Below are 16,383 nucleotides of genomic sequence, written 5' to 3' on the forward strand. Positions count from 1 at the left end.
ACCCCGGAAAAAAAAAAAAAAAAAAAAAAAAAAATTCAAATTCACTTTCCTTACAATGAACAATAGTGAATAAATTAGATTAAACATCTTAAACAAGTACATAATTTCAAGGTGAAGGTTATACAATAATGAACTATTAATAGACATTTCTCGAAAGAAGTGCAAATGTTTCATAAACACATGAAAAAATGTTCAACATCTTTGGCCATTAGAGAAATTCAAGTTAAAACAACATTGAGATTCTGTGTTGCTCCAGAAAAAATGATTATTGTCAAAGAATCAAGTAGTAACAAATGCTGGCCAGGCTGTAGGGGAAACCTTTCTACTTTGTTGGTGGGCATATAAACAAATACAACCATTATGGAAATCAGTAAGGAGATTCCTCAAAAAACTAAAAATAGAAATTCCATTCAACCCAGATGTTTCCTTTCCAGATATCTTCACGATTCTTTCCAGATATCTTCATATTGTCACAGGGAAGTGAACCCCAACCTGTTAGGTGTCAGATGTGTTGAATTTGTGTCTCTCAGAAACCAAAAAATGGATACAAGGACAAAGGAGGTTAAGAGTAGGAAAAGTTAATTGAGATAAAACTCCTAAGAGTCAAGAGGGATCCCTAAAGTGGTTTGTCATGGAGACTCTGTCCATGTGTAATTTATATGCAAAATCACAACTTGGGTAACTATGGGTCAAGTTACAATCAACCTATAGGATTACAAGTATTGTAGCTTAGCTAATAATATTGATCCAACAGAGAAGTGGGGCACATAGTGAGCTTATTTGGTAGGCATCACTAACTAGCTTATCTGAGGCAGAAGAATCAAAGGCATTTTGGGGAAAGGATAGAAATATGGGGTAGGGGGTTTGGTCACCCACCTGTGTACCTGACACCTTATCTAGGTTCATTGGACCAGGTGGTGCTGACTACAGTGCAATTTAAGCTGTTGTCTATCTCTGGGGTGGCTTGTAGGCCTGGCTCTCTGTCTCTAGCCTCAATTTTGATGTAGCTCATCTTTTGTACTGACCTCTTTAAGGGCAATCCCTCTGACTGCCTGTCAATTTTTATCTAACTTAGCTGTCTGTAGTAATATATCAGTGATACATGCACACCCATGTTTACAGCAGCACAACTCATAATAGCTAAATCTTAGAAGTAGCCTAAATGTTTGTCAACAAAGGAATAGATAAAACATGGAATTTATACACAATGGAGTACTATTCTGCCATAAAGATAAACATGAGTCATTTGTAGGAAAAGGGTTGTACCTTGAGACCGTAATGTTAAGTGAAATAAATCAGACACATAGACCTAAATATTGCATCATTTCTCTTATATGAGACACCCAAAACATAAATAAAAAACAAAATAAAAGATAGATGTAAGAAAAAGGGAGCTCTCTTGCAAAAGAGAAAGGGACCAAGAGCGAGAAGAAAAGAGAGAAGAGGATGAAAAAAGAACTGAGACGCATTATGTACGTGAACCAACTCCCTAGGAGGACTGTAATCATTACTACAAATATGTACCAATAAAAATTAAAATAATAATTGTCCAGTTTTATAACAAGACATAGAATATAAATAAAAAGCGACATAGGCTTTTCATCTGAAACAGATTGTCATATATTTTTAGTATCTTCAGATTACTGCATAGTCTTAATAATATCTGAATTAATTATTCAATCTTTTGCTCTGATCCATAGAATAAATCTGAATATAAATATTTTTAAGCGTTTACTCTTATTCATATATACTATTATTCATAAAGTATAGTGGTTTGCTCTATGCTTTGTAGTGTTTTCCCCTTCTTTCAGAATTCCTCAATAAAATACAAATGGTAATCTATGGCTTCCAGTTTCATCTCTAACTTTAGCCAAGTCTGAAACAAACAACACGAGGTCGTAAATTTTCTTTATTTTCTACATAGCCAAGGTTCACAATTTATTATCCAAAAGAAAATGGCTTACTAAAACCTTCAAGTATGATAGGACAAAGCATAAAGACAATAATTTTAGTCTGTAGAATATATAAGTTCAGATAATATGACTTCTTGAAGAATCTTCCAACATAAATTAGTTGTAAACTATAATTTCATGTGATGGAACTGACTGCTCCATAGATCTGTTAAACAAAAATCAATTAAATGTTGAGAGGCACTGCCACAATTATTATTTGGATTTTCAAACAGTTGGTATTAAATTTTTTTTCTAATCAAGGCTTCTTGTATGTTGAGGCAAAAACTGCTTTCAAAGTATAAGGCAATTCTATATTGTTCCAGATAGTAGCAGGCCTTGAGCCTTATTTAGAATCAGAATCAGGACGTTATGAGGAGAGATTTAAGAAGAGGTGAGGAAGGAAAGCAGTGCACATCCATGTTTTATAAAGCTTGAATTGATTTTTGGATGTGTCAAGAAGCTGTTTCTCTTAACCTTTATCCTCAGGATGATTTTAAGGTTTGTATAAAAATTGGTAGGAAGGTTTCTATATTCAATTTGCAAACTGGTTCTGTCTGCAAATTCAGTAGATAAGAAGATAGATTACAAATAATCTTACACTGTTTCTTACTAGTTTCCTCACATTACATTAAGTAAAATGTTCAGAAGGGAACCTGAAGTTAGCCTATACTATACCTAGGGTGGGTGAGTGTTGTGAACAGGAGAGGCCACAGTGTCCGTTATGGCCCTCTTACAGCTGTGTAGCTCTTACAGGGTTCCTTCTGGACATCTGTCCTTTCGGAGAGAGGGAGGATGATAATGGCTTCCCACTGTTGCTAGTTTCAGGTCACCTCACTATTTCTTACTGGTTTTCCTAAGTTTATCCTCATTTTTACAAACAATCCTTTCATAGATTCTTTCTTACTATGTCTTTCTTCCTAGAACCCTGATTGATTTAGTTATATATATGAGTTGGAAGTAGTATCAGAAGAGTGATCCTCAAGAAGTCTTTCAGGTATGGTGTTACATATCTGATTGTATAAACTAATTGTCAAGAACAAAGCAATGGTATTCCATAGCAGAGTGGCATCCAATTCCTCCAATAATCATCAGCAGTGCACGAGATGGAATGTGGGTGGAGGGTACTGCACTGGCAAGTCAACCTCTACTACTTCACTGCTGTGATAGTGAGGATTATAAAACTGGTGTCATTTGGCTGTTTTGACTACTTTTCTGAGAACACACACTCATACACAGATAGCTTTGCGTTCCATATTTAAGGCATGAGTAGAAAATTAGGAAGTTTCTTTGGCAGCTTTGAAGAAACCCATTATTTCTTATATCTGTCAACCAGAAATGGCTGAGAATCAAGCCTAGGTCCTGACTGTAAGGGCTACAGAGTCACAATGTTAATTAAACACGAGTTCTAGTTCTGTTATGCTAAGGTAAGGGCACTAGTGAAGGTGATATGGGATCATGTGGTGTTTGAGCAGACATGAATGAGAATGAACATGTTGGACAAGAGTTAGAGGTTCAGCATGCCCCAGATGGGGAAGTATAAGGCCTGGTCTTGGAGGAGAGAGTTTATACACTGAAGAGGTTACAGAATCTTGCCAGACACTTACCATTATGTGCATCCTGCTTAGTAGTCATGCTTTATCCATACTACCTCCAGGAAGGCCATAGAATTTACTTTCATGAAGACATTGAGTGAGGGACACAAATATCCTTGAAAAGCTCTTTGGTGACTGTCCTCATGAGGTTGGAAATGAAAGTACTAAGATCCTGGTAGAGGGTGGGTGACATAACTTCAAACACATGTTCAGTGCAATTACCACAATAACTCTCAAAAGTGATAACCAAGGTGTTTTGATTGCATGGATGTGGGGATGGTGGCTGATTGATCTCCAGCTCTTTAGGAGTGATTGAGAACAGCAGTCTACTTAAGTACTTCTTGACATACATGAAGAAATTCTCGGACTGACCTAATGAAGTCATTTAGTAGAGATTCTTGAGACATACTACTTTTTTTCTAGTCTTAAACCAGTTCACAAACCTAGAGTCCTTTAATTAAGTAGGAGCCCAATAATTTTGAGGAGGGACACTGCAGCACAGCCAGATATAAAAGTATTCTTAAGGTTTCTGCCTGCTTCACAAATGCAAGGTCCCAAGTTCAAACCCTGGTACCCCCTAAAAAAGGTGTTCCTAAGGTCATTTCCAGAGGGACCTGTTGACCTTTTACCAGGATGACTAAACTGAGGAATCTGAAATTCTCGTACTGTCTGGAGACTAGTAGGTATTGGCCCCGAAGAATAATCTCTGCAGTTTCAAAATACCACCAAAATTCCATTGGTCAGAGTAGAGCAGAATTCCAGAGCCCAGACATTTAAGAAAGTCAGACATAAGGCAGGCATGATGGCATATACCTGTCATCGCAGCACTTTGAGAGACTAAGGCAAGAGAATTACAAGTTTCAGTGCAGTCTGGGAAATTTAGCAACTTTGCAAGATCCTTTTTCAAAGTACAAAGTAAGAAGAGGGGCAGGGGTGTTGAGTAGGGGGTTCTAGGGATGTCGCTCAATGTAGAAACCCTGGGTTTCATTAAAAAAAAAACAAAAACAAGTATTGTCTTGGTTAAAATCCATTGCATAGTAGGCCTAGTGAATACTAAAGATCCATTTTGGGGTCATTTTTCCAGTTCTAAAATATATGTGAAAACAGATACATTGAGTAGCAGAAACCTTACATGAAGTATATGAATGTGACTTGGATTGTGAAATTCTCACATTCCTCAGGGCTATTCTGATTGATAGGGTGAAGTTCAACCTCTCCAGCTAGTCCATCTGGTGCCAAAGTATAAAATCAAATTAAACTTAGTCACTGAGGATATTGCAGAGATTAGTGCCATCATTAAAGATCTGAGAGCTCTTACTTCATCTGTTTGGCTCATACAGTAGTGTCTTAGCCAATTTTGTGTTGCTGTGGCAGAATACCTTGGACTGAGTGATTTATAAAGAAAAGAAATTTATTTCTCACAGTTATGGAGGGTAGGAAGTCCTATATTAAGATGCTGTCTTAGTTAATTTCTTTTTTTTTTTTTTGAGACAGGGTCTCACTATGTAGTTGACACTGACCTCGAGCTCACTATGTAGCCCAGGCTGGTCTCAAACTCACAGCAATCCTCCTGAATTACAGGCATGCGCCACCACGCCCAGCTAGTTAATTTCTCATTGCTAGGACAAAATACCCACCACCCATAAGTTAGAGGAGGAAAGGTTTATTTCAGCTCACAGTTTGTAGGTGTTCCAGTCATAGTCTGCTGGCTTCAAGGCAAGGCAGCAGGACAGAGGGGCATGGCCGAAGAGAAACAGTCCATGGCATGGCAGGCAGGAAGCAATGAAGAGGATCAGTAGAGGATGAGGGATATACACCCTCCAGGACATCCCCACGATGACCCACCTCTTCCTGTCAGGCTTCACCTCTCAATATCACACCTACCTATAAACCTATCCAGTATTGCACACCCATGATCCAGTCACCTCCCCCAAGCCCCGCCTATGAGCATGTGAGACTTTTGTGGGACATCTAGGAAAAACCATAACAGATGCCTACATCCGGTCAGGGCCCGCTTGCTGTGCTATCCTTTAGCAGAAGGCAGAAGGGCACGATATCACTGGCACATGCAAAACAGAGGGAATGGGGAGAAGGGCAAACCTGTCCTTTTATCAGGAGCCCATACCCAAGATAATGACATTGTCTTAGTTAACTTTTCTTGTTGTTGAGACAAAAACCCAGCACCCACAAGTTAAGGGTGGAAAGGTTTATTCAGCTCACATTTTGTAGAGGTTTTAGTCAATGATCAGCTGACTCTTAAGGGAGCATCACAAAGGAGAAGCAGTTCATGGCCAGCAGAAGACAGCAAAAGCAAGGAAGCAAGGGAGCAACCACAGCTTTCTATCCCTTATCCAGGCTACTTAGTGTGGATAACACTCACGCCCGTAATCCTAGCACCCTTGATCCTAGCATTGCACCATGAATCAGTCACACTATCTAGATCCAGCTACCTCAGAAAAAGCCCCACCTATGATTATATGAGGGTTTGAGGGACATCTAAACACAAGCATAACACACATTAAACCATTTATAAGGCGGAGCCCTCATGAGTGACCTGATCACCTCTTAAAGGTCAGTGGACCTTTAAGTTTTCAATGCTGTTACAGATTATGTTTCTATTATGTGAACTCTGGGGGACACATTTGAACTATAACAGCCACATTGACTATGTGATGCCATCCTCCAATGGGAATCTTTACTAGAGCAAATCACTGCAACCCTTTGCACCTCAAATGGAACGGTTGACTTTAAACCCAAATTGACTTTTCCATTTCATCAGCAAGAATAATCAGAAGCAGTTTGCTTTTACATGACTGGGATTGCACTATCAATGTCTTACTTTTTCTGTTCTATAATAGAGTGTCACACTAGAGATAATTACTTATTGTTTTCTTATTATCCAGCTGAACATCACGATAGTCTGTTATTTTGATGACATACAAAGGGACTTGGTGAGCAGGAAACAGCAACCACCCTAGATACCTTAAAAAGACTATTATGCTGGGTGTTGCGTTGTGTGCCTGTGGTCCCAGCTACATGGGAAGCCAAGAAGGAAGATTTCTTGAGCACAGAAGTTTGGGGCTAGCCTGGACAGACCCATCTCTAAAAAACTTGCCAGGCATGGTGGTGTACACCTGTAATCCCAGCACTCAGGAGGCTGAGGCAGGAGGATCACATGAGTTCAAGGCCAGCCTAGACTATATAGTTCAGGGCCATCCTGAACTACATAGGAAAGAACTTGTCTCCAAAGCAAAGCAAAGAAGAGAAAACCAAAAAACTCTTACACCAAAGAATGAGATATCAACTCAGTTCAGAGACCGGCCACATTACTGAAATTTCTAACACCCAGTGGAGTTCTGGTGCTGTACCTTGGATCATCTACTTCAAAGAAAAATGCAATTCTTTGTTGACCTGCTTGGATTTTGGAGACAATTTACTGTGTTTGCTGATCTTTGACCCATTTACCTGGTAATTTATGAGCCCTAGGTTTTCACTGCACTTGGAAGACCATAATGCCCTACTGATGATCCATGCTGTGCTGCAAGTGGCCCTGATACTTGGGCTTTAGGACTCGGCAATTCCAGTGGAAAATAAAGATATTGTATGGAATTTTTTACAAGCTCAAATGAGAAAATCTCAGTGCTAGGGACTCTACCTAGAGTTTTGGAATACAAACATGTCCCTATTTGCTGACAGCTATTCCCCACATGAAGGGAGCTCAGGCTTACCTCCACGCCTCGGTAGAGACTTAACACCAGACCATGGGATACTAAATGTCTGTGTGACATGATGTGGTCTTTAGGAATGGAGTGTTATCTGATTTACTGAAACAAATTGAACGTGGACTGCAGAATTCCATTGTTAAATACAAGAGTGTACACTGGAGTAGCCCAATATTGTCTGGAAGGCACAAATAAATTACGTGGACAAACTTCCATTGCATCGGCTCTTACTTCTTTGCCATCTTTCTTTATCCAAACCCGTATTTATGGACTCATAGCCATTTAGCAGAGGAAGAAAAATTTAAAGCCTGGTTTTTGAATAGTCTCCATGATATTCTAGGACCAAGTTGAAGCATCCAGGTACTGAGTTATGATCCTATCCCATAAGGGAGTGGCCCTGAAGGGTAGTGATGAAGAGAAACTCTCTCACTGGGCTTAACTTTACATAGTCCATTTAATTGTAATCTTTGTTAGGAGGGGAAGTTGGCCTAAGATATGGATCTTTGCTGATTTATTCATGGTAGCTAACAAATTGGTTGACTCAAAAAAAATTGAGACAAGCGAGTCAGTTAGAAGAGGTATAATGGATGAGTCTCAGAATTGCTGAGAATGTGAAAATATTTGTGAACCACATTATTTCTCATCAGAGGGCATTTATCTTGGTAATCAGTTTTAAAGAAGACTTTTTCCTATGGGTGTCAGTTGTCCTGTTTACTCAGACTCTCTGGAGATTGCTCATTGGTTCATACTGAAGTAGAAACTAGGCTAAGAGTAGATTCAACAATATGGAAGTCTACTTGCCAGGTGTAATTCACCTGTGGAGTGTTTAACCTTCTTAGAGCATAGGCTGTTGCAAAGACTCAACCATGTAAGTGGTAATTGCATCCCACTAGATCCCTTCCGCTGTAAAGGAGGAAAGCAGTTTGTCTTCATAGGAACAGATACATATCCAGAGATCTGTTTTATTTTCTCTGCCTGTAAAGTTCCTACTAGCGCTACAATTAATGGACTTACAGAATTTCTTACTTCATCACAGCGCATCACAAAAAACATTATCTTGAGACTCTTACAGCAAAAAACTGATTTCTGAGGAAAGCACAGTTATGCCCATGGTGTTAACTGACCTTAGCTCAAGCCCATCACTCAGGAGCACCTAGTTTAATAGAATGGGGGAAGGGTCTGTTGAAAGATCAGCTGGGGTGCTGGCTGAGAGGCTAGCCCTCTGATGATACGGTTAGGACTTGACCCAGTAGCCACCTAGCCCATATTTAAAATGCATGTGCCTGAGCACTAAAGAGCAGGGGTGAGGGGTGGGAGTAGCTCTTCAATCATTCCCAGTAGTTATCTTAAAGGAATTTTTGTCTCTACAACTTTTTCTCTATTATTTTATCTCTATAACATTGGACTTGCTCCACTTCCAGAAGCACCCAGAAACAACTTCTCCTGTTGAAAAAAAAAAAGTTCAGCCCCTCCTGTAGAAACTACAGAGCCTGAAGAACACAACGATGGTGATTTCTCTGTAGCTGATTTTCTCAATAGCAACGAGGAAGAGGACAGGATGTTATTGTGGTTTGCAAAATTTAGATGAATCTACAACATTAAGAAGCTTATTGCCGAATCCACCCCTGAGAGTTGATGGTCAGCCTTGATCACGGGGACAGCAGAGCAAAGTTCATGAGAGCCTAACATGCAAGACCCCTTGTTGAGTTTGTAGATTGAAGATTGAAGATTCTTAAAATGGATTATCGTGCTCATTGATAAAGCATGGCACACAGAACTTGTCCATTCTCTCTCCCAGGAAGCCAACTAGCATGGGTCTCTTAAGTGACACAGAAGAGGCAGGTTGGCTGCTGTAGGTTTTACAGGTCCTCGTTTCTACTGACATGGGCTCATGTTTCAGACACATGGGATTGCTCGATGTGGTGATCATCTGTGATGAAAAAACCTGACATGAACATGGTTGCTTGTAAATATTTTATCTTTGCTACAGTTGTAGTAGACATAAATATCAAGTTGTATGCCCATTTGTTAAAAAGTGGATCAGTGTTCATAAAATCAAGATCTGGGTACTTTTGCTGCACATTGATCGTTCATTGTCCTTAGTTTCTAATATCATTATTTGAAGTTATAAATCAACAATTTACAGAAAATTGGAGTTGGTGAGTTTGAAGGCCTTAGTCCCCAAAGACAGATGCTTCCTCTAGATCACACAGTCACAGTTCTATTAAATAAGAAGTTGAAACTATCACCTGGCCATCTTGAGTTCTGCAGACCACTGACCGACAGTGAGAGAGGGGGACATTGTACTGGTTTGGGTAATCAATCCTTATGACCACAGGGAAATTGCTGTTGCTCTACAAACGGAGTGAGGAGGATTACCTGTGGAATCCAGGCATGTAGTGGAGGGCCGCTTAGTGTTTACATGTCTAATATCACTGGACAGTGGGAACCTGTGGTAAACCAGTAGTAAGGCCTAGTATGATTTTTTTCAGGATGCTTATAATATAAACCCTACTCTGAAAATAAACCCCAGTTAAGATTGTCATTCAGATAGACACATTTAGTTCATCTGTTGCAACACATGATGAATGTATTGAATTGTAGAATATCAATATATAATTCAATATAAATAAAAATATTGTATTAATGCTTTAAATAAATGTTAATATAAACTGTAACTGTAAATACCCAAGCGGGTGTTTTTGGATGAGAGGTAAACCCCTGTGTAAACAGACGAACTTGAGACTTACTGCCAAATGACCACTCGGAGTACAGACATAATACATGAATAATGTGCACACTTGGTAATGAATGGACATGGTTGTGTCTAATATGAGTCTTTATAATTCAACCCATCATGTGTTGTAACTTGTGTACTTAATGAACTCATGTGAAATAAACATTTTCTGAATTTTGGTGCCTGCAATTTTTTTGTCACTTTTGTGTGGACCATTCTTAACTGTCATCATTTTTGTTGCCATTCCTGTCTTGTAATTCTTCATTAACTCTTGAGTTAATGGAAACTTTGTGAAGCCCAGCCTGCAAGAGATTGTGACTTGGGTGAAGAACTTGTGGGGTAAAATCACTGACAGCTGTGTCACCAGTGCACTACCCACAGGCTACATGGACAAGAAGTGCTTGTTTAAGCAGAGTTCTATTGCTGGATCCAACAGATGGGGACCAGTGGTTCTATAGGAAAATGGAGTCCCAAGAAATTCAGGCCAGAATTCAGGGTTTGGAGAGTTACAACAATGTTCCAGAAGAAGATGACTATTTGAATAAATGTAAATTGTTGTACATGATTACATGTAGATTGTTTTACATGAAATAATAACATCTAATAAAAAGCCCTGTTGCATCTTTTGGAGCAAAAATTAATGAAAGACCTGGTCTTAAGACTTCAAGCGGTTATGCACTCACTGTGTAAGGATTCTCTAGACATACAGATTTGAGAGTCAACAGGGAGGTCCTTCCGAAGACATCAGAATGAACTGTGTTCAGAGAGTGCAGAGAGAGAGGAGTTGCATATGGTGAGCAATAAGCAGAAACCCTGGATCTTCCAGGGAGAGCTTACCAGCAGCCAAATGCAAGACAACACTGAAGAGGTGAAGAATAGAAGGAAGTGAAGTGGGTGAGGGGGCAGGAAGGGACAGTGTTTCTAGAAAGTTGACAACCAAGTTTGTAGAAGAGTAAGGAAGCAAAGAGGAAGAGACTAAGAATTTTTTTTTAAAGTATTGCCTTTTGTTTTTCACTCAAGTTGTCTGCAGCTTTCATGGCTTCTAGGATCCACTCAGACAATGCAATATGATTTTCTTCAAATATTTGCTACTGGATTAAAACTTGAGATGTTACCTCTGCAAACCCAGTGAGAAATGTTGCCCACTAAATGTTGAGCTGGTCACAGATTATGATGACTCTCCAGTTTATATTGCTCTTCTTAATATAAATTTTGCTTACCTAATTAAAAAATGTAGACCTGCTCAGTATACATATCCAAAGTACATAATACTCTATTAACATGACCTAGCTTTTAAAATGGAAAAAAAAAAAAGATGCCTGGTGGACCAGTGTAGATTATAAATGTTGCCAGCACATATATGCCCATGGGTAATGGTCCTAGAGGAAGTGGATATTTGAACATCCAGAATAATGCAGCCTGTGGTGGTGTGTGTGTCCCTGTCACTAGGTAGTGCTGTCAGATTCTTTGAGGGTGTGTGTGTGTGTGTGTGTGTGTGTGTGTGTGTGTGTGTGTTTTCCCATTGGAAATGTTGCAGTACATCGTCTGTCACTGTCTTCGCACTCTTGGGGTGGGCCGAGGCAGGGAGGGTGTGACGCTGGTGTTTGTGTGAACTTGAGCTTGTGATGCTGAGTTTGGTTCATCCGCTTTCTCCTCCCTTTCCCTCCCCACTCCTTCCTCTAGCGCCACAGCAACATCCTCAGAGTCTCAGCAAGCTGCACCCAGCGCCGGCACAGAGCCTGCCACCGCCAGCCGCAGCGAGCGCAGTGACAGCGCCTCGCCGCCCCCAGCCCGCGGACCACCATGGCCAAGAACCGCAGGGACAGGAACAGCTGGGGTGAGTGGCCAGCGGTGTCTTGTGCAGCCTGCACCCGGCTGACCTCTGCTCTCGGCTTCCGAGGACCAATCACCTTGGGACCACTCTGATTCCCGTGGTGTGTTAATGATCAGCCTTAGAGTCACTAAGGGGGGGGACACTCGGATCCCTTGAGGCTCTTTGCCTTTTCCAGCCTGTGACTTTCACTGACATCTGTATGGTGTTTCACAGACTCCAGGGCACCAGAAGGCTTGCCACAGCTGGGTCCTCTTAGACCTTCGTTCCCACAGACCTGGGAATTTCCGTGGCAAGGGGCTGTTGCTGTTCCACCGAGAGGGGCTAGCGGTCCGATCTCCAGCAGGCGGAGCCCCAGCCCCCCTTCCCCAGGCGCATGAGCTGGCCGGCCCAACGGGGGCGGCGCAGGCTCCGGGCTGGAACAATGAGGCGGGGCACATCAGCCAGAAAACGGGCACCCTCTTGGGAGTCCCCAAGTGCTGTGTACTCTTTTCCGATTTGGGGTTTGAGTGAGGAGATTTTAGAAAAAGGGAAGCAAAGTTGTGGTTTCCCCCTTTCTGCCCCACCCAGACTTGCTGCTGCCTCCGTTCAGAAGAGGCCCCCACCCCAGCTCGTGGCTTTGTTCTTTGATTTTACCTTTTGGAGATGCTGGGCTCATGATTCAGCACCAGGCCGAGGGGAGGGGAAAGGAGAGGCTAGGCCCAGTGGGTTCACCAGTGGGTGGGCCGTGCTCACGCAGGCGGAGAAGAGCAAGCGCAGCGATGCAGGGAAATCTGGCCCGCCCGCCCGCTCTGCCATTCCAGACCTGGTTCTGGTTGGTGTGTGTGGGCGGGTGGGGCGTCCTCAAGGCTTACTTTACCAGCAATCTAGGAACCAGAAAGCATTTTATTAACCGAACCAGGGTGGATCTCAGGCTACTGGCGGACAGAACTATTTTGTTAGTATTGAATTGTTGTTTGCAGAGTTAACACTCAAGGAGTTCAGAGCTTCTCGATTCTCTTCAGTGTCTTCTGAGGTCTCTCCTCTAACTGTCTTACCAAGAGGCGTAGATGTTAGCTGGTTGTTTCGGTTTATTTTTATCAAAAGATCATCTTCCGCTGGGCGTGGTGGTGCACTCGGGAGGCTGAGGCAGGAAGATCGCTGTGAGTTCGAGACCAGCCTGGGCTACATATTGAGCTCCAGGTCAGTCTCTACTACATAGTGAGACCCTGTCTCAAAAAACAACAACAAAAAAATCATCTTCCTCTTTGCCTCTGATTGTTGAGAGGATCACAGGGTCAAATTGACCCCCAAATAGAGAGATTTACATTTGAGAGATTATCCAAATATTGCGGAAGATGTAGAGTTGGAGCAGGGAGCTCTAGCATTAGTTGCTGGTGTTTAAGAAAGTAATTCCATTTTCTGAAATCATCAAACCCCAATTTTAGTAGATGTGACTATTGCATTAAACTGTTTTGTTTTGTTTTGGTTTTTTTTTTGCTTCTTTTCGGTGTCCCCTTTTCCACCCTTTCCTTTGGACCCTGGAGTAGAAGTTTCTTGAACATTCAGAGTTAAGATATATCTGTTCAAGGCACAGTTTTAGTCTTAATCTCTGTGGATTGTCCACTCCAGCCTGTTAAGAGACAGGCATTGTGGGCCGGGGATTTAAGCACCAGGTCCTGAGTTCCAAGAGACAGGCATGTGAGATTTGAGTATTATATTTTTTTCTCTCCTTTGTGATGGTTTGGATCCTTATTCAGTATCTGGTTACAGATTTCTTAAGTAATGAACCACCCCCACACACATACCTTGGGAATGTGGTTCTCAAATGGGGTTGCATAAAAATCACATTGGGAACTTGCTGGAAGTGCAGATTTCTGTAAGTTTTTGATAAGTAGATCTGAAATAGGGCCTAGAAAGCTTCTTTTAATTAGTAGTGTAGGTGATTGAAAAGCAGATGGTCTCTGTATGTTAGTTTGAGAGCACTGTTTTAGCTCATTTATATGTGATAGAAATATATCCCAGATATTTTACTCAGAAGTTGTCAGGACAGTTTTAACTCAAGTGGTAAATTAGGAAAAGAAACCCTAGAGTCATTATATACTTGCTGGAAATTTTTTTTCAGCTTTAATTGAGTTTATTGGTACATTTTAGGGATACAGTACAGTTACATTCATTGTTGGGATCTTGTACCTCCACATGACAAGTCTTGATTCTCAGTTTTTCCCCTTACCCCTGCCCTCCCTTCACCCCCTCCTCCCCTCCCCATCTACAAACACTTTATTTTCATCTTTTCATTATCTCACATTTTTTTCTTTTCCCTTATTACCCTTCCCCTACCCATCTCACCTTCCCTACACCTTTAGCTCCTTTCTTCCCATTTCTAAATGTCAGTAATCTTATTAGGATCTTCTGTATTATTGCAGATTATTCACACCAGAGAAACTATTCGGTATTTACACATGTGTGACTTATTTATTTCACTTAGGAGTATACCTTCAATATGTATCCATTTTCCTATGAATGAATCTATTTTCTCATTCTTTATGGCTGAGTAATATTCCATTTCATAGAAAAACCACATCTTCTTTATCCAGTTTCCAACGGATGGGCAAATGGGCTGTTTCCAAGATTTAGCTATTAGAAACTGTGCCGCTATAAACATGGGTGCGCATTCACTGGAAATTTTCACAGAAAAGAAATGAGGAATTGTGGCATCTTAACTTAATGTTCTATGGAAATTATTTACAGTCTAGATTTTTGTTTACTTTGAAGTATATATTCCAGGAATGAGTTTTAAAATCTAATATATAAAGTAGGGAATAGAGGTTTTAACAAATACGTTATCCATGTCTGTCTTCTATTTTCTCACCTGCACCTAGTACAATGCCTAACACATAGTAGGTGTTAATGATAGCAACAGCTGACAACATTGAGCTACTATGTAGGGTAAATGTGGTGATCTTCATTTTACATATTAAAAGGTGTACCTAGTAAATGATAGAACCAGGATTCCATCTGGCAGTTTGTTTATTCTTTTATCTTCACTATTCTATACTGCCTCTTATTGAATGCATAATACTTTCTGCATTGCGTAAAACTATAGTTTTCAATGATATTCACCTATATTACTGTATTTGGTCTTTAGCTTCCTAAGTAATTATTTGTGTAGGATATATTATTCCCTGTTTTGCAGATTAAAAATAACTAAATCCCAAGTAGGTTACATGACTTGGTGAAGGTCATTTGGTAAGTTAAAGGACTGAGGTTTGAAACTAAGGCGGGATTTTTTCTTTTTCTATAACATGATATTGTGGAATGTTTTTATAAAAGAATGGGCTTTTATAAAAAGATGTGAGGATAATAGAGAAAATAGGCCCTTAATGAAGCCAGAGGTGTTCAATGAAAAAACAGTCTGGTGATAGCTCAAAAAAGAAGGCAGTGAATTGACCATTATAAGGTAGGATAGAAAAAATAAAGATAGGTAGAATGTAGACAAGGAAACTCAATATTTTGCCTTCCTTTTTACATTAAAACTCTAGATCAGATCCCTGTTCAACTCTGTATGTAGGGTTGTTAATCATTAAAGAAGAGTAGGCCAAACAAGTTTTTTTTTAAACCCTAAATTTATCTAGTTTATCCTAGTCATTGTTTTTCAAGCCTACGGGCACCAAGAGTAACTGAAGAAATCTTTAAGGTTTGCAGGAATATTTATTTGCACTTTTACAGTGTCCAGTTCCAACCCCCCAGACTGATGCCTAGAAATCTTCAAACCTACCAATCACCTCCGATTCCAGGAAAAGTAGATATTTGCAAAATCTATGCAAAAGAGTTTCAGGTCTGGGGATATAGGTCAGTGGCGCTGCATCTGCCTAGCAAGTACAAGGTCCTGAGTTTGATTGCTGGTACTGGAAAAAAATAATAAAATTCAAATGAGGATCCTGTAGAACTATGGAACTGGCATTATTTTTACTGAAGAGCTAGAGAACTGTCAGGACTGTTAAGCCAGGACCCTGGAAGGTAGAAGGAAGAAAGCATTTCTGCTGTCTACCAGAGTTGAATATCATACTCAGAGACGCAGCTGCGAAGCAAGTGTGTGAATAGAACTGAGAATCCTATTCCTGTACCTAAATCTATGCTTAAGTATGAAGTTGGGCATAGGACCACATACCTATAATCCCATCACTTGGGGAGATTGGCTGAGGCAGCTGGGGCCACTTAGCAAGACCCTGTCTCAAAATAAAAAAATTAAAAGGTCTGGGGTTGTAGCTCAGTGCAGAGGTCCTGGGTTCAATCCCCAATACTGAAAAAAAAAAGTTTGAGTATTTTTAAGCACTTAAAAGTCAACTCTTAAAAGATAGGCATTATTATTATTTTAATGTGTAAGGAATCTGAGATTTAGAGAGCATAAAAGACAACAGTCACATGGCACCAGGTGTAACAATTCCCAATTTGAAACTATACTACAAAGCCACTGTGATAAAATCAGCATGGTACTGGCAAAGAAATAGGCCTGAGGATCAATGGAACAGACTGGAAGACACAAAAACAAATGCAGATGTACTCAGCT

General features: G+C 40.5%; 2 protein-coding genes across 3 annotated transcripts in view; one reads left to right on the forward strand and one right to left on the reverse strand.

Moving 5' to 3' along the window:
- The window catches only part of Map4k5 (mitogen-activated protein kinase kinase kinase kinase 5), a 115,219-nt gene extending 109,846 nt beyond the window's left edge, over window positions 1–5,373 (reverse strand). The window contains exon 1 of the mRNA XM_010632707.1: window positions 5,222–5,373. Within this exon, the coding sequence (XP_010631009.1) occupies window positions 5,222–5,373 (152 nt within the window). The remainder of the gene's footprint in view (window positions 1–5,221) is intronic.
- Atl1 (atlastin GTPase 1) overlaps window positions 2,874–16,383 on the forward strand; it is a 67,601-nt gene continuing 54,091 nt past the window's right edge. For both annotated transcript variants that reach the window (XM_033765173.1, XM_033765172.1), the window contains exons 1-2: window positions 2,874–2,946; window positions 11,687–11,840. In XM_033765173.1, coding sequence (XP_033621064.1) covers window positions 11,807–11,840 — 34 coding nt within the window. In that variant the 5' untranslated portion in view covers window positions 2,874–2,946; window positions 11,687–11,806. The remainder of the gene's footprint in view (window positions 2,947–11,686; window positions 11,841–16,383) is intronic.

This window comes from Fukomys damarensis, unplaced genomic scaffold, assembly GCF_012274545.1.
Source record: "Fukomys damarensis isolate Sample0158 unplaced genomic scaffold, DMR_v1.0_HiC HiC_scaffold_17, whole genome shotgun sequence".
NCBI classification, from domain to species: Eukaryota; Metazoa; Chordata; class Mammalia; order Rodentia; family Bathyergidae; genus Fukomys; species Fukomys damarensis.